Here is a 23,704-nt window from a genome sequence, read left to right on the forward strand (position 1 = left end):
AAAAACATTTCCCTACCCCATCTGTAGGATTCTATTTTAATGGGAGATCTACCTGATGATTCCAATTCCCACTTCTATTTGTTTCTTTTTGTGGGTATGCATTCTATTAAAGGACAAGTGGAAGTTGCAGAAAGGAAAAATGATATTATTTTACCTTCAAACAACTACTAGCTACTGATTTTGTATTTCAGTAAGACAGAAGCATGTTTTACCACAAAAAAATAACACTGTTGAAAGTACAAAAGTTCAAAAAGGTAAAAACCAATAAATATCCTGATACATTTAATAAACTTTCCAAGTTTCACGCAGAGGAGAAAGCATCAACAGTTGAAGCACTAACATGGTAACACTCACCAACACATTTTTCAGCTAGTTCTCCTAAGAAAGGATCTGACAGTTTGGGGTTCCAATCCCTGGTATGAATTTGTAAAATGTGCTTTCGTGCCTGATTTAAAAATGAAAATAAAGTTAGCAAGACAAACCCATGTCAGAAGATTTGAATATATTATTTATTCAAGTAAATATCAACTTCTTTTCCCTTGACATGTCCCCGAAGTGCATAAAATAGAACTTATCATGCAAAGACCTCTTGAGAACAAAGGTTTTCCCCTCCTTTACAATTTTAAATAGAAACAGTAATCTTTTCATTATACTAGTTACATATGTTAATTGTTTTATCAATACCAGTATGACATGTGAATTGATCACAATTCATGTTCTAGTAGGAATTATCATAATTTTATAATTGAATGCTTAAGTGCTATATATGTGATTTACAGCTTCCACTGCCAAATGCTTCAGCAATTAATTTTTTGCTGAGTAGCATAGTATACACACATGAATTGCAAAGTATTTCATTTCACAACTGCAAAGAATTCAAACAAGTTAAAAATAAACTTGTTGTGGATGTAGTTAAGTATGAATTCATGTAATATTAAAGGCTGAATTCTTAAAAATATAGAACAAGGAACTGAAATATTCCTGTCATCCATAAATTAGCTTTTATGCTTATGTATACAATTTTTGTGCTTTCAGTAGTATATATAAATATATTTGCTCTTACTGTAACTTCCAAAGTCCCAAAATTTGACATTCTTTGTATAAATTCATACAAAAACACAGCTAAGCTATTCAGTTTAATGCAAATAGCTTATCTTTGTTTTTTTTAAACTATATTCTGAAGATTTGGAGTATAGTACAACTCTATATACACTATCAATGTGTTTTTACTAAACAAGTCTTCACAAAATTTAATAAACTTACAAGAACAAATGAATTTGCTTTTTTATGAGCTTGGCTGTCAGACATCTGTTTTAACTTCAAGAAAAAATTACTTTCAAAGTTTTACCTTTTGATCAGGCAAGTTGAAAAGAAATTCCCTGTCAAAACGACCAGGTCTCCTGAGTGCAGGATCTATAGAATCCAGTCTATTTGTAGCACCAATAACAACTATCTCTCCTCTATTATCCAGTCCATCCATGAGGGCAAGAAGAGTAGACACTATAGAACTAGAAGAGTTTTCAAAATAAATAAATAAAAATATAGGGAATAGTGTAATAATTTTTGCTCTTTCACTCTTAATTTCAAAAAAATACGTATGTCAAAGAAAAACCATGCAACTATTTCAAGTTTCAAATTAAGGAGAACTCTTTTGATGTAACCTGTATTACTCTTAGCATTACAACTCCAGTAGGCACTACAACAAATTCAAACTTCCTTCTTTATAGAACGTTTTAGGGCATATGAGCTCAGTAAGTCATTTGCTGTGACTCTAAAAAGATCTTTTCCATTAACAGTGTATGCATCATCCTATTTAGAGCAAGTGATGGGGTAGAACTGAGTAGAAGAAAGGTCTAACATCAAAATGAAGCCCATAAACTAGCCTGCTGACCCCAAACCTCCTTCCTTTTCCCCTCATTTGAGTCATGGGAGATGTGCATACAATATGCCATGGTATTTCTAGAATATGAAAAACACAACCATGCTGTCTTAATGGGCACAGCAAAACTGAGATTGAGGGCAACCAGAAAAAAAATACATCTAGCAGTAAATATGCTTTAAAAAAAAAAATTATGGAAGTAAATCTAGATAAACTTCCACATCACTCAGTAATCAAAAGAACAGAAGGTCAGAGATGTTCACTTCATTCACAGAACACTGCAATTGAAAAACTCTCAGACTGTGTTTTCAGCTGATTATTCTATCAAGTTGGTAACAGATAACCTGTTTATAGTACAAAACCAGCAGCCAATCCTTAGTTGATGCTTCAGCTGACAGGTCATCACCATTGCAAGTTGATTGCCAGCAAATTGTGGTCTGTCTGAAAAGCTAAAAAGGTAATTTTCCAGAGCAAAAAACCTCAGCAATCTGTCCTTTCTACTGTAATGGATCTTACGCAAAAATAAAAATCCTTCTTGAAAACTCAGTGAAATTAAGCTTTAGAATTTACCAAAATAACATGGTCCTGTGTGGAGGCAGGAATTGGACTCTATGATACTTGCAGATCTCCTCCAAATCATGATATTCTACTTTATAATGTATATTCTTTGATAGCACACAAAAAAATAATACCTGTGAATCTGATCTTGTCTACTAGAACGAACTGGAGCCAAACCATCTATTTCATCAAAGAAGATTATAGAGGGTCTCATCAAGTACGCCTGGCGTGCAAGAAAAAAGAAAAAAAAAAATCAACTCACCATTAATTCACAATTACTCCATCAACATCAAAAATAGTTTATTCTTCTTAACAAGCAATAACATGCTAAAATAACACACACCGCAACACCTTGGTTAAAAGGTGCAGTCTAAAAATAAAACTCAACTTTCAACAGTACTGTTTCAAAGGAAACAGATGCATTCTCCTTTAAATAAGCAAGATGGCACCAGTGTATCAGTTTTACTGTCTGAGAGATTCAAGACAGCACAGTGCTCATAAACTGAGACATCTTACACTGCGTTACAGAAAACGGTATCTTATCTGCACATAATCCATTTGTTTAGGCATCTGTCTGAAAACAGCTTGTTTATGCAACTGTGTCTCAGTCTTGATAAGAGACTCTCCCATCCATCATTTTCCAAGCCCAATGAGAGTACTAAAATGCACACAGAGCAGATGCAGTCCCACATCCTCCTCTATGCAGCATACCTTGAACATGACAGACAACTTCAAACTCATTGCATTTTATTTTTTTTCCGTTTTCCAATTTTTACCCAAACTACTCTGTCCATTTTATTAACACACAAGTTTAGAGACATCTTCCTCTCAGTTCTCAAAGCAAAATAATGCTGTCATTTGTACATTCCTTTATTATTTCGTCTAAATATATAAGCTATTTAGTATTTAATTTCATTTGCAAATAATCTGGGTTGCCTAGAACACAGCGCAGATATAGCAACAAGAAAAAAGCACAGAACATACACAAGATGTATTTTTTTCTAACCTGATCAAAAAGGAGTCGAAGCTGACGTTCAGATTCGCCAACCCACTTACTGAGACAGTCTGCTCCTTTCCTCATAAAGAAAGCCACCTTTTTGTCTCCTTGACTGCATTCATTAGCTAGAGCTCTAGCTACCAAGGTTTTACCTGTTCCAGGAGGACCATAGAATAAACAGCCCCTGAAGATAAATGGATCAACACAGTCACAAACTTATTTTACGTCTCCTGAAAAACTCCAAGTCAAATTTTATAATGAAGACAGGGAGCCTGGAGAAGAAAGACTTAAGTGCTATTATTACTACTTAATGTATTCAGTGTGATTTCATAAAATCTATGTTTGTTTTATGCTTCCATAGATAAGCTTCAAAAGGATTGTTTTACTCTAGTTAAATAACTCCTCAAATATTAACTCTTCAGCAATACTTCAAGACAGTTTCTATTACTTCTTTGGAGAGATTTACTCCTTCAAAACAACAAAAATATCTCAAATTTTTTCTCTTGCTTAGATTATGTAAACCCATTTAAATCTCACACTAAAATGGCTGATTGACATTAAAATCACAACATAACATTACTGTGATTACTTCTATTAAAAAAAAAAAATCACTTACCTTAATTTACTCAATCATTTGACAAAAGGATTGAAATTAACAAAAAAAAGTCAAGCTACTAAGGCTGCCTTAATAGAACATCTGAATTCTTCAACCAAATCACTAAGAAGTTCACTTTACCACAAGAAGAGTAAATTAGATTTTTGTTAACTCCTCATCCTGTTTATTACATTCTGAGTGAGTGGCAGACACACAAGTCTATTTTAACTGTAAACACTTGAAGAGGCAATCTCCTATGTGTTTTCAAGTGAAGCATACTTCAAGTTTAATCAAATTTAAAAAAAGCAAATACACCTACCTTGGTGGCTGAATTTTGAATTTTTCAAATATTTCTGGATAGAGAAGAGGAAACACTACCATTTCCTTAAGTGCAAGGATGTGATGACTCAAACCCCCTATACTATCAAAACGAACCTTAGAAAAAAAAGAAAAAGCAAAGCATGTTTAAGCCAGAGCTTTTCATAGAAGAGTCTCTAACTATAAAACAACATAATCAAAGAAAAACTGGAAACAACAATACATTCATTAAAAAAATACTGTACTAAAATTGGAGCTCAGTGAAGTTTAAAAAGTTGATCAAGTCAATTATCAGTGACTGAGGTGAGGTTTATCTGGTTTGCAAATTAAGTATGCCAGGGATGGCTGAGTATCTACATACATACAGCAGTTTTAAGCTCAGGCACATCACACCATGAATCACACCTTCAGTACTTCTAGACATTAGTTTGGTTCTGCTAATAGTACAGCAAATTCTTCACGATACACACTGTAGGCAACACACATCATTGCTCCTGAACAGTTTTATCTTGAGCCAAACCAAGGGTTCCTGGACTACACTCCCTTCAGTCAGGCTTGCCAGAGATAACAGTGAAAATCCACACACACCATGCATGAAGCACAGGACCATGGCTAGCTCCACAATCAGCTCATTGCACCTGTTTCTGCCCTGCTTATGATATCACACATTTCTGTACCACAGTAATTAAAAAGTGCCTGTAAACAAAGAAATGTAACTGAGAAACAGATATTTTAGCTCGTTTATGTTATGTATGCGGCCTGATGATAACTTAGAGGCCAAAAGCAAGTGCATCCTAGCACAAGATAATAGGCAAGACTTCAAATAATCAAAAAAGATCAGTGAGTTTATAACTAATTTACTTCAATTTCAATAAGAGGTTGTGGTGAATTCTACTTATGCAGAATCAGTGGAAGGGAAAAAAAACAACTTTTAACTGAACTTACAGATTTATCAACAATCATAGGGTCAACATCAGCCAAGCTTGCACCAACTTTCACACGTTCTCGAAGGATTCCACTAGCTAGGTCTTCTGCTCTAAAGTTTAAAGGCAGGCACCTGTTCAATCACAAGAAAAATCAAATATTGTTTTATTTCAATCATTTGGCAGGAATGGGCAAAGACAAGAGAGTGAATGGCTTCATGCACTGAATTAAAATGGACATCAGCCTAGCCAATTTTCATCAAATTTCAAACTTATTAAGAAAAAAAAATTCATCAGGCTGAGTTAAAAGAGCTTAAGAACAAATAACTAATTCTCCTAAGCATCATTAAAAATTGACAGCATTTAAGACGATGACTTTCCCGGTCTGATAATGTAATAAAAACCAATATTTTGGTAATTACTCTTCTGTATTTAGGAGTTCCTTAACCATAGTGTTATGTTTGTATATGTATTTCAGTTTATAGAGCTAGAATAGACATATTTCCATTAAACACAGAAAAAAATGCTGAGCAAAAAAATGAGACACTAATTGCTGGCACTGATGAAATGCATGAATTCAGTGTAGTAAGTATTAACAGAACATATCAGAGTAAGGAAAACATTAAAAAAATATTTAGTTTTAAAAAGTCAAGAAAAAAGTCAAAGTTAAAAAAAATCTTACACATCAGCCATAACTCTCATCCACCTGATCCAGTATACAACGAAGCTTCACTTACTTCAGTATTCCACCAGCTGAAATGAGTTATGTCTTGTAATCCATCTAAAGCTCTCTCTCACAACAGCACTATCATTTTGCAGTGGTTTATTTTCTGCTACATAATAAAAATCAAACCCTCCTAAAGACCCAAGATTATTTGGTACCTATTTCTTGCTCTGGCCATGCTTTTAGATTTTCTTCTTTCAAAACGTTCTTCATCTGAGGAAGTGGTATCACTGCTGTGAATGGCATGCTTCTTTCTCCTATTCAAATGGCAAAATAAATATCAAACTCTGTCCTCTTCACAGTCCTTTTCACAGTGGAACAGCATGTTTTTGATTTTTTAATAAAATCAAATTGAAAGGGCAAATACTATATTGCTCAGCTGTACCAGACACATGCAAATTCTTGTTCTATTAAGCATCAAAATAATCATGAGGAGGGGATGATGATATCATCATTTACAGTCTCAAGGATGTCCAATATCAACGTGAACATCACTAGAATAGCAAATCCTTATAAGATGTGGTCCAGTTCACATTAATAACAGTGAGTGTAATTAAGTAACCAGTCCTCAAGTTGCTGATGTTCAGACAGCTATAAAGAAAAGTTTCCCAACACCTACTCTATCTGTAACGTAACAGAAATACCAAGATCTGCTTATTCACTTTGATGCTTCCCTCAGAATTTTAATTCCATACCTGCTACAGTAAAACTTCATAAAAGGAGAGATTACATATGAACAGCAGAATTTGTACAAACTACTTGTGTGTCATTCACTTTTCAACATCTGTATGATCCATTTCTTATGGCAGTACTGCAATATGTCAGAAAACTCTTAGAAACTACTACCTCACATACATGACTAGATTCTCTGTATAGGGAAGTGTCCAATTTTTGAGGTTTTTCTTGTTTTCTTTCTTTTTAATTGGTGTGAAAAAAAAGCAGCTTTTTTGCACAAGCAAACAAGGTTTGGTTCACAGAATAACTCATGCATTTTTAGTGAATATGGTGAGCTGCATCATTTATAAGAATATGATATGCATTGATGAGATGCTTTCTGCTAAAAGAAAACAAGTAAAGGACCAAAAATTAAATGCATTTTAAAACATATCAAAGAGAACATTATGCAATTGGAAAGAACTTCTTCAAGAGTGTAAAACATCCCAGGAAGCAGAAATAAAATGGTAGTGGAAAAATAAGTATGTTAAAACTGAAGGGATCACAGAATCACAGAATGGACAGGATTGGAAGGGACCTCAAGGATCACAAATCTCCAACCCCCCTACCACATGCAGGGCCACCAACCTCCAAATATATCTGCCTTCAAACCCTCTGCATCTTGCTAGCAAGAAGAAGTTCAAAGATTATCCAATAAAATGCTGCATATGCATGATACGCAATAGAAACATTCTCCTAAATGATAAATGGTAATTAATATTTCAAAGGAACTTGCAGGATATTAGGGTTCTGCCACTGAGCAGAACTTTTGAAAGTTTTGAGTTAAATTATTCTCACACAAACAATCTAATCTAGTTTGCTAAATAAGAGCTTTCAACTGCTTCCAAGAGAGCTGGGTATACTACAGATTTCTTGGACACAAAAGATAAAGTCAAAAATCATTTTCAGCTAACACTGTGTTAAATTGCTAATGCTATGTGCAACTTGAATGAAAAGAAAGAAATTACTCATTTTTTTTTAAATCTTGTAGAACAGTAGAAGGGCATCATTTTAACTACTGCTTTAGAATTAAATACTAAATATAAACCCTTAAAGAAAAAGTTACTGCGCAGTGCACGAATCTCTTCCTGGTACTTGCAGCACACTTGCTTCCAGATTCCTCATCACAAAGCTTCTACTGCTATTGTGAAATGCTGTGAAATTCATTCTTATATGCTGATAAGGATCTGAACCTGATACACAATTCAAGACCCATCCATATGCATGAATGAAACAAACAACATTTTTTAAATCAGAAGGTAATAGAAATGTACCATGCAAACAACTGCATACCAGAAGACTGACACTTACCTGATATGGCTTCTTCTTGCAGGAGATCTGTGAATATCAAACAGTGTATTTTCTCTCTTTTTTTGGTGAGCTGGCACTGAATGAGAGAAGTGACAGGTTCGTAACATCAGTTAAAAAAAATAACAATAAAAAATAAATGGAGCCATAAAAATTGGAATTTAGCAACAATTTCTATCACTGGTTTTTCTAATAGCTCTAATTAACAAATTTCTCACTGAGGTTACCACTGCTATGCATTTTTCCAGCCATAAATTAGGCTTATCACTCAAAAAAAACAAAAGAATTAGCAATTTTTCTACATAATTATTTATTAGGTTCCTTTTTGAGCTCATCCCTTGGCAACTACTTCTTTCCAATGCTGAGCCCAGTGCAAGGCAGTATGTGCAAAGTTCAATGAGGCAGCAAGCAGTAGAGATGCCCCCACAATTCACACTTCACAGACGTTCCGAGCAATCACACTCACACAAGAACAAGAACAAGAACAGGCAAGTACAAAAGTCACTAAGCACTGCATGGGATCTCTTTCAGCGAAGAGGAGCAGCCACACAAATTCCATTCCCATTCCCATGGTGTCTCTTGGAAGTAAATACAGCAGAACTGTATGAGCAGGGTCCAGTTCCTCACCTATTGGAGGGGCCTGATACCTTTCAACAGTTTTTCTCTGTCTTAGATTATATGGTCGGTCATTTTCTTCCCCTTCAGCTTCTTCTGCTTCTATATCTCCATCTTCTTCCTGAGACTCTGTTTTGAAAGGGGAAAAATTTCAAAACTCATCTTCTTAATATCAGAACTATCCTCACCCTAAAAATTAACAATTTAATGGACAATGAGAATTGTTCCCCTCCTCTTAATTAGAACTAATTGGCAAGTCACTAGAAATTCAAAGACCAAGATAAATCTACAACCTATTCTCAAAATCTCTTCCAGTTTTCCATAGACAGTTCTGGAAAAGCAACAGACAAAAGTAAGTATAATCAGATCAGTTTTAGTTGTGAAGTACTGCAAATGTCTGCTATCTTGCTATCTTCCTTCTTCAGTAATTATCCTCCAAGTTAAGAACAATGCCTCTCTTCTCTCTCTTTTCACACAGTAGCCTGGGAAAATCAATATTTGACATCACAGAAAAATAACAATAAGATTCACAGTGTAAGTTTTACACAAAGCAAAGGAGCACACTTTATAATGTTATTACCTAATGTTATTATCTAGATCCATCCGTTAATACAATCTGTATTTCTGTCCCTGGATCTCACAATTAAGACTGTATTCTTACTAACTGGTAGAGACCAAACCTCCTACAGCAAAGTTTCAGTTTGAAATCAAAAGATGCTATGCTGTACCCTGTATGCATCCCTAAAGTCAAGTTTGATCCTGACTTCCTAAGGAAATCAAGCATGCTGTTGATAATGCTTAAAGTTAGCCATTATCCATTCTTTCTCCAGTACTTTTTGAAAGCAACATTTTAAAAAGGAAAATTTCAAATCTTGACAAGCCTTCTAAGATTCAGAAGATAGAAAACAGAGACTTCACTTAATACCTTCACAAAAGGAGGGATGCAGAATTGACTTATACATTCTTTCTGGTAAGTCATCCATGATTAGACAAACAGTGAGTCAATCAATACATGCACAGTTCTGGAGTACATACAACAAATGCTGGTTTCATATATACAGTGGATTGTTAGAGGGAATATGAGAGAAGTTTCAATTATTTAGCAATACAGAAAACACAGGTGAAGGAAAGCAGAAAACATATTTAGAAACCAAGGTTGTTGTACTACTTTCAAATAAACTTGAATTGGTTTTATTCAAAGAAAACTACTTGCAGCAATCCCTAAATTTTTACTTTTTTCAGTGCAAACTTCTTTGCAATTCATTAGCTGCTTAATAGCTCCAAATCCAGATCCCAAACCAAATTATTCTCTGCAGCTTAATACTTTACGTAATATGTTAGGCTGAGGAGAGCACTGTTTTATAAATATTTCAGACAAACCCTTACAATCCTGTACAATCCATACCTTCTTCTTCACCTTCTGTGGACACTTCATGGTGGTTCTGAATCCCATAGCTATTTCTCCTCAGCGATTTCCTTCTTCTTTTCACTCGTGAATACATATCCATGTTCTCCTGGAATAAAAGTAACACATATCTCATCAGTACCATCCCATGTCACACTGTTAGTGCACGGTTTAGTAACACTACATAATTTCTAGGCCTTGGCTGTTTCTTCAGAGCCTTCCAGAGACAGACTACAAAAGTACTCTCATTCCACAGGTGTTAAAACAAACCCCTCAGTATCCATGCTAATACACTGGTAATAGCAGTATGAGGCTGTTCTAGGCAACAAAACAGATGACAGTCCTTAGTTCTGGTATCACACTGCCAGAGCATGCATCAAATCAAAAAAGAACCACCAGAGCAAATCAGATGGTCGCAGTAGTCAATTCATCAATAAAGAACACCTGATTTTGTACTTTGCCAAAATACAAACCACTTTCATGAATTTCCTTCCAAATTTGAGTTCAGCAAGTTTTCTAATGTCATCCTCTGATGAGGATCCACAGAGCTACTGACTCGTGCACGGACAATACAAAAACAAATGTGCTCTCCCTTCATATTGCTTTCATCCAAGAGATAAGAAATGCTGCACTTACAAACTCTGTATCCGTCCACATTCGCAGCCGTTCTACTTCCCCAGAGCGCCTGTTTCTCCTGATGTTAATATTATCCATTTCCTGTAGGACAGCTTCAGCAGTACTGAAATATATGCAACAGTTAGCAAAAAAAAAAAAAAAGAATAGTCTTAAAATAGTAGACACACGGAACTCTTTATCATCCAATAGCTTGGCATATCTAATTATGGTCTGTTATGGTTATTCCAAGGTCAACAAGATGACTATGACTTAAAATATGAAATTTTTAATGTAGCTTTCTGAATCTAGCAATTAAGGAAAATACTAACTGTAATAAAGAGAACTGAAAGGTGAAGCTGCAGAGTGTAAACTAAAGATTACCCATAAGAAAAAATGCTGATGCTCCAGGTTCAAATTAAACTGTAATGTTTTAGACTGTATTTTTGTGCTTGGCACAGGTTGTAGCGTGCAACATTTGAAACTGCTTAGGAAGGTGTCAGATTTGCAGAGTAAGAAAGCAAAGCTTTTTATCCACATAATTATGAGACCAGGAAGCAGTCAATGCCTCACAACTGTAAACTTTATAGCTTCCCACTTTGGCCTCAAAAAGACAAAAATAAAGAAACAATTTAAAAGCTATGAGATCAGTAACACCTGGAACTTCATCATTCATTACTTGAGCTCATTACTCTATCACTTCTTATCTACTATCTAATTAGACTACATTTTCATTATCTGGAGTATTTATAGAGATTGCAAAGCAATCCTAGGGTATGAGTTACAACTCTGTCCAAGATGCTTTATTGCTAAGGAAGGAAACAATAGAGTAGATTAGTGGAACTAACCCAAATATTTGACTAGCTGTTCTGACCACCTAGTTACTACTTTCTGCAGAGATTATGGTCAGTTTCTTCTTGAATTCTACTATCATTGCATAATAACTGTAAGAAGATAGAAACTTTCATTTCTTTTAAGCTGTTCAAAAGTAAATCTGAATTGGGAAAACCTGTTCAGAAAGAAGTCAATGGAATTTCTGGCCACAGATGTCAGTAAAGTCAAGATTTCATCATGAGTGCCCCTCTCAATTTTACACAATTCTTCTGTGTGATATTTACTGTGATATTTACAAGAAAAGTCATGCTATGGTTCATTACCAAAGAAAGTAGGGCTTGGGAGGCCTGAAAAAGTCCCAGTTCCAGGCCAAAACAAACTACACGGTACCTAAATCACTGCTGGCATACATCTGTTTAACTTGTTCTTAAAAACATCCAATGATTGATTATTGGAGGCACTGCAGTCAAAGTTCATATACAGACTTCAGTACCACAATCTTATCAAATTACAGCATTCATGGTAGACTTTTTCCTATTGTCCATGAGGAGAGAGAGATTCAACTGCAACTAAAAACGTAAATGTAAATCAGTATAAATTTGTAAAGTGGTATGAAGTAGTTATTAAGTAAATTGAAAAGAAAATTTAATGAATCAAAGATTTAACAGAGCAATTGTTTAGCAAAATGTTTAGCAATAAAGATCATACTTGGCAATTCAATCTTCATATCATTTTTCAAGCTCTGGCAAGCAGACACTCAGAGATGTCACCATAGAAATCCATTTTACAGGTGGGAAAATTGACACACGTTAAGCGGTCTGCCCAGGGCCACGCAGAAATAACAGTTCAAGAAAAATATTTCTGGCTCCCATTCCTATGCTCAGACCAGACCGTGCCTCCCTCTCTGACCTACTTTGTCTGCACAGTAAATGTTAAAAAGTGACACCCCCCCCTACGTGAATTGTTAACAAATGGTAAATAACAAAGCAAAAACAAAAACAACAAAAAAGAAAGCTACAAACTTTTGATAATTTTATGATCAAAATCATACAAGCAATATCTGGAAAGCTTTCCGTGCATTGTTGCTAATCACTACTTTACATCACATTCAGATATCACTACGTGAATGGGTTACTAAGAGACAAACTAGGGTGTGGGTTTACAGCATGCCAGCCACCCTGCAGTAACTGCCAACATACACAGCTTTATCAAGGGGGAAACACAAAGGAGCTTACTCCTCACCAGAAGTCCAGTAAGCAGATTTGCATTTAGTGCTTGGGTAAAACTGGCAGTTACAGCAGGGGACCCAGCCTTTAACTCAAACCACAACCCATTGCCTCAATGCTAATATACGTTTGCACAGTAAAACACAAAGATGGCACTGCAAGACAAGGTTTTCTAACTTTATAAAAAATCAGGACGTTTTGTGAATACAACTGAAGCATCCCCACATACCTGTTGACTAGCTGATCAAACAATAAACTCTGATTCAAAGTTTCAAATCTGTTTTTCCTGGACCGACAACTTTTTCTGACTTCTATATCTCCGTTTATGCAAGCATGGTCCCCATCTCCCTTTTTTTCCCCTCGAAGGGGATGGCTTTTGAGAGCTAAGAGAAATTTGTATTACTACTTTAAAATGCAGTCAAGAACATTTTCACAAACAAGAGTTAATAAGCAGAATACTTAACAAGGACAATAAACCAGAAGCTATTATGGAGCACAATAAGAGCATCCTTACATTCTCTTAAGAAATATATACTTAAAATTCCAATCAGTTGTTTTTTGAACTATTTCTTCAGGCTTAAGTTTGTTTCCTTATAAAATAGATCTTATTTTATGACTGAAATTTGGTATTCAAATATCCACTCTATATTTTTAATTCAACATTGATGCTAAATGCACGCTTGGTCCCCGGTTTCAGTTCTTAGGCTTCCAAATACATTATCAAGATATCAGATACAATACACTGATTTCACAAATCTGTACCAGCTACTTTGTACAGAATCAAACAAAAAGGGTCCCCCTCCTGATTGTCCCTCAGGCCCCACAATCAATAAATAATAAAAATACCAAAAATGCTTCATGAAGTAAACATTTACACAAAGTCAACACAGAATTAAATGAGACAGTTTATGAGAAGGGGACACAAAGGACAACGTGGCTCTCACTGAGATATGAAATGAGATGATAAGTCTGGAAAGCAGAATCATATAGGAAAGCTGTACCAAGGCAGAAGGAGCTGCAGACAAGGCAGGTCTCTCCAGAGCAATAACAAAGTAATGCTAAGAGCCACAGAAGGCCAAATCTTAAACAATCAAAGTGTGTAAGTAAATTACAGACACTAACTGCGAGAGGAAGGCCAAAATTAGTTCCCAATACTAAATTTGGGAATTAAGGGAAACATCATGATCATGGCCAAGAGGTCTGAATTGAGAAAAGAAATGGAACTTCATCTGAGAATGTTCTCCATGTCAACAGAGAGCATCCAAGATGTTAACAGAAGAAAACTGAGCCAAAACAGTAACATTTCAGGTTGAAATAGCATAAGTAATCAGTGAAGTTATTAGAAAATATATGCAACTGAAAGTTATTGACATAAAGCTGGTATATGTAGAAGTAGATACTACAGGATCCACTGAAATGCACTTACATAAGCTACGTCCATTTGGTAGTGTAGCACCAGGTGGAGAAGTTAACCTAGGAAACAATTATAGTAGACAAACAAACAACATTATAATTCCTCAGCCAAGCAAGTGTTACACAATGAAAATAAAACCTTAGAAGTTAAATACAAACTTAAAACGTTGCACAATAAACCAGGGCTTCAAAATCATTGTGAAACTAAGAGCAGACTTTTCGTCTCTAAAGATTCTGCTTCATGCCCAATGTCGGAATGAGGGCAAAACTGCCAAATACCAATTACATGAATCCTCCCAATTATCCAAATATCTCTTATTAATTCCTCCAACATTCCCTCATGCCATGTCCTACTATTAACTCTCCCTTTCTGCTTCAGAACAGGATCTTGATATAGCTCTTGAAAAGCAATTAACATTTAAGCACTTAGAATAAACTAGGAGACGCAAAGAAAGCTGTTCTGTAGTCACACACTCACACAAAAAGAAAATTTAATAAAATTAAGAACTGAATAGGATTAGTTTATGCCTGGCGTACTTCAATCGGTAAGGAAGTAATTTCAGGTTCTCTATCAATACTTTTTAAATTAACTTTTCAGAAAAATTAACCTCTACTATTCCACAGCTTAAGAAAACAACATATTCCAAATTCTTCTGAAACGTTATTGCCTAAGCAATTGTTCATTCACCTTTAAAAAACTTCACATTCGTTCACCAATAGACATAATGGTTCTGAAAGAACAGTAGTGTGGAATAGAAATGAACAAGAACTCTACAGCTATGAGCAGATTGTTAGAAGCAATCTGTCCATGTTGCTATTAAAAGCAAGACACGGAATAGAAAAAAATTCGTATGTTTAATCTTTTCCACCCTAAGAAGCACCAAGTACTTTAAAGATGAGTGACCTGCAGTGTACAGTGCACACCAGTACTGGAAAGGAAGGGGCGCCTTGTTCTCAAACTCAAAAGCTACAGTGAATTTCATAGGAAAAAATAAAAAGAGGAGAACTAAATAATAAATGGAATCTGAGCTTGAATTTGACCAAGAGTTCAACATACTACAAACCATTCAACTCAATAGAAGATGTGGGCTCTGGCTATTATTTTCCTACCAAATACATGTAAAAGAAAGGTAATCTAAGGGTTCTTGCAAGGCTTTGCAATCATTTTGCAAATTTTTGAAAGCCACATTTAAAAATCTTGTGCACATCCAAGATCCCAATTATGTTTTTCTGGACAGATACTTGACGTTTTTCAGAAAACACAACTGAGGAAATGAAACTTGCTTACAATTAAAGGCTCAGCAACAAAACCTTGGCAAAGTCTTAAAGACTCAAGATCATTATTAAGCACAGCACTTCAGATTTTAGCCAAACAAAACCAGCAAAAGCTCAGATGCATGGAGGAGTCACAGTGCTTTTTGTCTTAAGAAACAAGAGCACCAGTAACCTGATTAAGTTCCATCTGACACAGTGATCTAAATTCTCCCAACAGCATTATTTTTTTCTCCTAGCATTCCTAATAAATACACTACAAGCCTATACTTGCTAAAAAAAAAAAAGTCATGAATTTCAAATATACTCAATTTATTCTGTTTTAAAAGGGAAAAGCAAAAAGAAATAGAAAAAAAGAACAGATCTATTTAAGCTTTACAGAGTTTTTCAAAATATCTCACCCTAGCAGATGACAGCTCGGTAGTGAATTACAGTCATTCATACACAAAGCGTATAGAATTCATATCTAGTCATTCATATATACAAAGTGTAGAGAAGAACATTTGTTATTTGTACACAAACGTGAAATACGCATCTACATGATCACTATTAACCAAGAGTTCACTCTCCAGGAACATACAGTCTGCATTTCACAATTACTTGTAATTGTGTGAAGAACCTTAGGAACAAAAGAATGGCTTTTAAAACTGCAAGGAGTTGGAAAATGAAACAAATTACTTCTCTTTTGGATTATAAGTAATTTATTCAGGTCCTTGTAACCAAAAATAGGGAAGGGTGACTTTCTTTCCAATGTCATTTCCTGCCTCTCTTCCCTGTTTGTTGGTAGCTCATCAAAAACAGCCTCAAGCTGCAGCTCATTGGAGAAATAAGCAAAGTGCATTATAAATATTGAAAGAATTGAAAAAACTCTGTACTTCTCTTAGTATCAAGTTACCTGGACTGTCCAGCTGAGATGCTCCATTCCTCTCGCTGCCCAGTACTGCGTGATTTTGATTTGTCTTTGCACACAGGATCCGCATGTTTTGAGGTACGTTTGGCAGGAGGAGATATGTGGCTATCGCTCAAACTACCATCACTACCTTCATCTTTCTGAAAACAAAGAAGTGTCATTAATTGGCTCATTTATATATCCTTATTAAAAAAAAGAAAGAAATTAAGCTTTGTAAAATATAACTTTAATTAATGGAAATAGTCAGACGTTATCAATGATAAATAAAGCCAGACATTCGCAGGGTTAAACTTACTTCCCTATCAAACTCTTAGTAACTGGTTTGCACAAAGTATTTACTATGAAAATCTTTTTGAAAACTATGAAAATACTTAATCTGAAACCGTCAACTTTTGTATATTTGATTTTTTTTCCCCTGAACAAGCACTGTGGTTCTCTTAGCCACTGTATTTTGTATATTATACATGACACTGTTACCCTTACTGTATTGTAAAAGAATTAATAGTGAAATAAAAGACCGAGGAAAATTAATGCACTTAGAAACAGAGCAGGAATTCATCTTACTGATATTATCTTTGTATTTAAAATGCTGAAACAGTGACATTATAATCTCCTTGGATGCCATCCAGAGGGATCTGGACAGGCTTGAAAAGTGGACTTGATGAACCCAATGAGGTTCAACAAGGTCAAGTGCAAGGTGCTGTACTTGGGTCAGGACAAACCCAGATAACGTGTGCAGAATGGGGGAACTCATTCTTTAATCAAATGGCAGTGAGGCCGTGGCACATGGTGCCCAGAGAGGTTGTGGGTGCCCCATCCCTGGAGGCCTTTGAGGCCAGACTGGATGAGGCCTGAGCTGGTGGGGGCATCCAGCCTACAGCAGAGGTTTGGCAGGCGGTCATCAAGTGCAAGGCCTCCTACTAAAGCAGGTGCCCTATCATAAGTTGCACAAGCAGGCATCCAGATGGGTCTTGACACCTCCACAAAAGGAGATTCCACAACCTTATTGGGCAACTGTGCTTCAGAGCTCCATCACCATAAAGAAGTTCTTTTGTTTGTTTGTATGAACTTCCCATATACAAGTCTTGGGCCATAGCTCCTTTTCCTATTGCTACACACCGCTGAGAAGAGCCTGGCCTCATCCATTTGCCTCCCATCTCCCTTCAGATATTTATAAACATTAATCAGACCCCTCCTCAGTCCTCTTTTCCCCAGGCTGCACAGACGCAGGTTACCCTGCCTTTCCTCATACAGGAGACGCTCCAGGCCCTCCATCATCTTTGTGGCCCTTCACTGGACTCCTTCTAGGAAATCCCTGTCTTTTTTCAACTGGGGAGCCCAGAACTGGACCCAGTCCACACAGTATTCTAAAGTGGCCTCACCAGGACGGTGCAGAGCAGGAGGATCACCACCCTTGACCTGCCAGCCATGCTCTTTTTAATGTGCCCCAGGATACCACTGGCCTTCCTGGCCACCAGGACACACTGCTTTATAGATTCTTAACTCAGAGACACACACACACAGATCTTGGTTAAAAACCTCATGATGTACTACAACAGAGTAACAAGCCTCTGAGTATTATACGCAAGGAGATGATGGTGGATGTCCAGTTTATTCATCCAGCTTAACTGCAACAACAAACCGCTCTATACTACAAGTAATTCAAATTCCGGATCACAAAAGTATTCAAGAAAAAAAAAAAAATAGAAATGCCTTTTCATAAGCAGAAGAAAACTATCACAGCACATTTAGAAAGCTGCAAAGCCTAGAGAAAAGCAGATGCAGGGGAGCAGCTCAGTAACAGAGCAGACCCAAAGGAGCTCAGCACCAGTGAACCTGCCAACCTCCTTTGATCTTGCCCTGATGTTATCTGACCCACCCAGAAACCAAACCAGCTCACTAAGGCCTCAAGTTCGCTTTTTTCTTCAGCTGGATTAGTTTCTCAGCTGTTTAAAGAGCTGAATTATTTCATTAAAGGATATTAACTTCTAACTACCCACGTTCCTATGTCATTTTAAGTTGTTTTAATCATGGCACTTGTTTACCTGCCTGGTGGAAAAGCAGGGAAAGTAGGATATTTCTATTACGAATCAAACTTGGAAATCCTTTAACCCTTGTCACAACAAAACAAAATACAACAAAAAGCAGAACAAAAACACGTCCTCTTCTTCCTCACTGCTTTACTTCTTCGGGAAGTGCATCCATTTAATTCAAATATTTATATTATCTTTACTAGAAGACTACAATTAGAAGTTTATGCGAAAAAGCATCTGTGGTCAAACCCTCAGACTCAGGCAAAGTGACAGAAGAGATAAGAGCTCCCTTTCCCAAGCACAACCCCCCTGCACCTCACACAATGACACCCCACAAGCCCTGCCACCCAGCTGCTTTGCATGGCACCCAGCACCCACAGAAGAGTTGCTTTTCACAGTTCTGATAACTGAATAGATTCCATTTGAGTACTGTATGCATTTGTGCTTATCCATTATCCAGACACAAGCTTATTTGCAGACTTACGTAAGTGCTGCATTGCTAAAATGTGTGTCAGTAGGAACTTTCTCTGTGCAATTACCAGAGCAGAATGGAAGCAGAGCTTCAAGGGAAGCCACAGAACCAGTTTCAAACCGGCTAGGGCAGAAAGAGAAAATGAAGCTAAGAAAAAGGAACAAACAAGTAATGAAGCTTTATGAAGGGTTTGTGAGCAGAGAAATTCCTAACAGCTATTTTCCTACGCTCCATCTCTACCCCTTCCCATGCAAAAATCTTAACTCCTCCCAGGTCTCCTACGAGCACCTTTGTTTGCATTTCTTCCAGTCTCCTGTCTCCAACCTGGCTGGTGTTCCTTGTTCCCCAGTCATTCCTCCAGGCTATTGAGTGAGGAAAGGCAATGTGGCACGGCAAGCTACTGCCCAGCTTCGTGCACACTGAGCAGCCAACCAGCAGGTAAAACACAACACCAGCCAGCAACCTGGGGACAAAAGGTGCTGCTTTGGATCTCTGCTTGCTACCGAGTCCTAATCCTCACAAAATACATCACAACTGAGTAATGCTGAGATCTCTACTACTATCAGACAAAGGGAGAACCATTTCACAAATACAGAGCCACTCCGGAACTGAAGGCAGTTAAGCCCAAATACTAATCTAAGTTAGTACACAAACATACAAAATAACCTGAGGTAATGACAAAGCCACAACAGTGAGAAATCAATCAACATTTAACTGCATCAATAAGTCTAGAAACTCCCTTTTCCAGTCAACCCTCCATGGAATCAAATCCTACCAAGACTACATCCAGACTTTTCACCCACCTACAGTAAACCATGGAGATAGAGTTCTCTCAACTGATGAGCCAAATGGATGTGCATGAACAAGAAAATAAACTAATCTTAATTTGAAAAGCCTTTATGAGAGCAGTCTTCCCATCGTTTCCTCCGATTTATAGCAGAAGAGGTTTAATGATTCCACTGCACTCAACTTGCTCTGTCAAGAAACTGGGTCTCAAATCATTTACATCTTTAATGATTAAAAACAGTACCTCAGTTTCACACAGGAACTTATTACTTAGCTGTACACACTGATGTTCAGGGACTAGAAAAAAAATGTATGATAAAAGCATCAAACCTAAAAATTAAGAAATTAATTGTGCCACTGTAGAAGTAGGAACCAGCACACTGAATTCAAAGCTCCCAACGAAACACTGGCACTGAAGCAGGCCTGCTCACATGCTGAGAGCAGAGCTGCCACCAGAATTCAGAAAATCTTAATTATGCCAGAAACTGCCTGAAAGTGTACCAACACCACACAGTACCAGTGTTGAGAGAGGTGAAAAAATAATCAGAAAAACCTGATTTAGCACAATTCTGTTCACCTGCAACAAGCAAGAGACCCACAGAAGTCCAGATGTGATCCAGAACCCAGTATATTATCGTATGGAAAGCACTAACAATGGGTTAAGAAATAACTGAAATTAAAACAGCACCTTCAGTCTACACTGGAGAAATAATGTTCACTGCCATAGAATATCCTGAGTTGGAAGAGATCCATAAGGATCATTGAGTCCAGCTCCTCCTCCTCCTTTATGGAGGTCTCCAAAGAGCTCCAGAGCTGAAGGCCTCACGAGCTCAATGAATGGAAGGATTCTGGATCCCTGTTCACTGAATAGGATTCAGGATCCCCATTCAATAAATGGAAGGACTCGGGGTCCCAGAAGGACCCTGCCCTTGTATTAGCCCATCTATGGATTCAAGAGTACAATTGAATTTTGAAGAATACAATTGAATTTGACAGCCAAAAGAATATTTCAGATGAGTTGTTGAGGTAAGAATCTACAGCAAGCCTTGCAGAAGTAGTGGCAAACTTTGGAATATAACTTCACAAAAGCACTTGAATGACAGTAATGATTAATGTAGTAAATCAACCCAAAATCATTAAGTAATAAAACAATTATATCTGGATACTTTTTGTTTCCTTTGCATGAAAATGATGGAAAACACATTTCTCATCTCCTAATGCACAGAACTATGAACAAGCTACAAAAGCACCAGCGTACACTGTTACTTCAGTCTGCTCTTCCAAATCATCACTATGCATAACTGTCAAAATAATAATCTGATATTCAGAAGACTTCAGTACAATATTTAGAGGTAAGTTAAGTTCTGAAGGACCACAAACTGGAGATCAGCGAATAACACTAAATTCTCCTTCTCAACCTTTCTACTTAGAAGTGACTCAACTGATGAATCAGTCTTTCAGCAAGACTGGAGTACATGCCATGGAATTCCTCATCTACAAAGGCTGCTTTTAGGGATATCAGAGGAAGTAGTTGGCTAAAGCACTATCACTAATTAATTATCAAGTTATAACACAAAGATTACCTGCACTGAAGATATCACATAGAGGACTACAAGTTTGGTTTTGGGGGTGTTTTTGGTGGTGATCTTTTCTAGCTGGTTGGTTTTTGTTTGGTGGGGGTTTTTGTTTTTTAAATAAGCTGAATCTCCTGGCCAGCAGAATATCTATAGGATTCATCTCTCCTCTATCGGTCCGAATATCCAAAAATAATTACAATCCAGAAATCTTGCTGGTACAGGATGAGTTATGAACACTGCCATCTTGAAGTACATGGACACAAGACCATCTCATCCTGGACGGAGCAATGACACAATAATAAAGCACAACCCCATCTTGCAATTCCAGAAAGAAGCTGGTTTGCTACAGGTCCAACTCTATTAATAAATGAATGGTATGCAGACAGGTTGATATATATTTGAGCTTTCCATTATGGTAAAACTTGCTCTCCTTGCAGGTCACACCCTTCCTCTGACTAACCCTCCCACACCCAGAAAGTTACCATGATTGCTCCTGTGGCTTCACAAATCAGACGTGAGTTACAAACCCAGCACCATAATTCTTTCAAGCTCCCGTATGTTTTTCTCTTTTCTATCATTTCTTCCCTTGTCTAAGGCATGAAATTAACACCAACCAACACTCAGGCTTCAACTGATTAACAGTATTCCTCTGCACTTTGAAAAATGCACAAACCATTACAATTCGTTATTCGTTTTGCCCTGATGAACAATCACTCTGAAGTTCACTCTTGTCTTAATTAAAAACAATGTAATAAGCATAACTAAGAAATCCATTTCAGCTACAAGTTTTCATTTATATCTACTAACTTCAGCTCCCCCTTAGCTTTGGGTATTTACAAGTAAATTCTCCTGCTTGCATGACTCTTTAAGACAACAATGACTTCGGGCATCTCTCAATCTACTTATTTTTATTAACTGTGGCAAAACTGAATCCAGATCTCCCACTTACACCTAACATACTTTGAAATGTATCTTGTGGGAAAAAAAAAACAGCTTCTCAGGTGCCTCTGAATATTAATTATTTGTAATATTTTAAAAGTACACGTCAAAAAAAATGCCTGCTGAAAATCTAGCATCAGTTCTTTCTTGTAGAAATGGGCTTCCTATTAAAAAACATAACACTGTGGGTATTTAATGCATTAATTTTTTTTTATTCATCTTATATAAAAGGAAAACTCTATTTCCAAAATAAAACCTGTATTCATGACAACAAAAATCCAACGGGATGGTTGCCCCAGTGTAAATCAGTTAAGCTCATCTTTGCCCTCAGATAACTGTTCAGTTAACAAATAACTTGCTTTTTCTGAACTTAATCTGTGACGTCATTTCAAACATATGAGAACAAAACAGAGCCTGTCCTGTGATTCTGGACAAGTCACTTGCTCCCCTGCTTATCAGTTCCTGCAAAAGGTAAAATATGTGGATTAAAACATTAACTTAGATGGATCTACTGTCTTAACATTCAGTTTCTACATTTAGTTTTCAGTAAATGATACTTAAGTCAGCAGTAGCCATCAAGAATACCACCAACTTCTTCCCAACTCATTCTTCTAAAAGAAACACTTTCTGTATGAGATTTGCTTTCATGATTACAATAGATTTCTATTTTATTTCCTAGAACTCTCCAACCCAAGATCTTGAAAAAATGGAAAGCTTTTGCTTAAAGAGTTTTCAGTGTAAATAGAGAAAGCAAGTGCACTTGTTTATTGGGTATTTTCATGCTTGCAAACATTCATCATTCCTGCAGAAGCAACCTGCTCACAGCCAAGCTGAGTCCTGAAAGGAAAAGTCCTTGAAAAGAGCTTTTGATCCAACATCCAGCAGCTCCTGCAATCCACGGGCTACCTACAGGTTGATAAGGGAGAGCCCTCTACCAAAGAGGGCTGAGGTTTGTCCTCCTCTCATCACCTCTGCCCCTCTCCAAACTCCCCACAACGCATCCCCCTCCTCCCTCTTGTGCTTTCGCCAAAACAGGTGTGAAATTGGGAATTTCCAGCTGATAATCAGGGTAAGGGGAGCAGGAGGAAGTGAGTTAGATTTCAGCTGGACCAGCAACCTGATCCTGATGCAGCTGATCTGATGGCCAGACAAGCATTAATACTGGCAAGTCTGCCCCTTTTCGCAGCTGCATAGCAAGCAGCTTGCACCACGTGAAGTCATTCACCTTCAGATGAGCAAGTCTACTGAGATGAGCTCTCTGTCTGCTGTAGAGGGGTTTGCACTTCACCCAGAAGTTCTATATACCTTCTAGAACACATCAGAAGTTCTATATACCATTTATCTGCCTAATTTAACAGCAAAGGAATACTAAAAGCAAGGCATTTTTAGTCAGAACCACTTCCGTGAGTTTCTAGGCATTAACAAACACCTTAAAAGCAGAAATATTTATGTAAACATTTACTGAATGTTTACAATTCAGACATGGAAAAAAATAAAGCATTCAAACTATTTATTTTTCCCCTCCAATTCTTAGTCTTCAAAAATCCATCTTTTTTTTTTTCCCCCCCAAACAACCCTATTTCAAAAGATTTGG

At 36.8% G+C, this 23,704-nt stretch overlaps 1 protein-coding gene across 3 annotated transcripts in view; it reads right to left on the reverse strand.

Annotated features, from left to right (window-relative positions):
- ATAD2B (ATPase family AAA domain containing 2B) overlaps nt 1–23,704 on the reverse strand; it is a 71,881-nt gene that overhangs the window by 42,169 nt on the left and 6,008 nt on the right. For all 3 annotated transcript variants that reach the window (XM_010707985.3, XM_010707986.3, XM_010707984.3), the window contains exons 2-15: nt 16,289–16,443; nt 14,135–14,181; nt 12,938–13,091; nt 10,673–10,775; nt 10,037–10,145; nt 8,644–8,760; nt 8,020–8,095; nt 6,153–6,251; nt 5,293–5,404; nt 4,349–4,464; nt 3,444–3,618; nt 2,572–2,660; nt 1,349–1,508; nt 355–445 (exon numbers count right to left, since the gene is read on the reverse strand). In XM_010707985.3, the coding sequence (XP_010706287.1) occupies nt 355–445; nt 1,349–1,508; nt 2,572–2,660; nt 3,444–3,618; nt 4,349–4,464; nt 5,293–5,404; nt 6,153–6,251; nt 8,020–8,095; nt 8,644–8,760; nt 10,037–10,145; nt 10,673–10,775; nt 12,938–13,091; nt 14,135–14,181; nt 16,289–16,443 (1,603 nt within the window). The remainder of the gene's footprint in view (nt 1–354; nt 446–1,348; nt 1,509–2,571; nt 2,661–3,443; nt 3,619–4,348; nt 4,465–5,292; nt 5,405–6,152; nt 6,252–8,019; nt 8,096–8,643; nt 8,761–10,036; nt 10,146–10,672; nt 10,776–12,937; nt 13,092–14,134; nt 14,182–16,288; nt 16,444–23,704) is intronic.

The sequence above is a fragment of the Meleagris gallopavo genome, chromosome 2 (genome assembly GCF_000146605.3).
Source record: "Meleagris gallopavo isolate NT-WF06-2002-E0010 breed Aviagen turkey brand Nicholas breeding stock chromosome 2, Turkey_5.1, whole genome shotgun sequence".
In the NCBI taxonomy this organism is placed as follows: domain Eukaryota; kingdom Metazoa; phylum Chordata; class Aves; order Galliformes; family Phasianidae; genus Meleagris; species Meleagris gallopavo.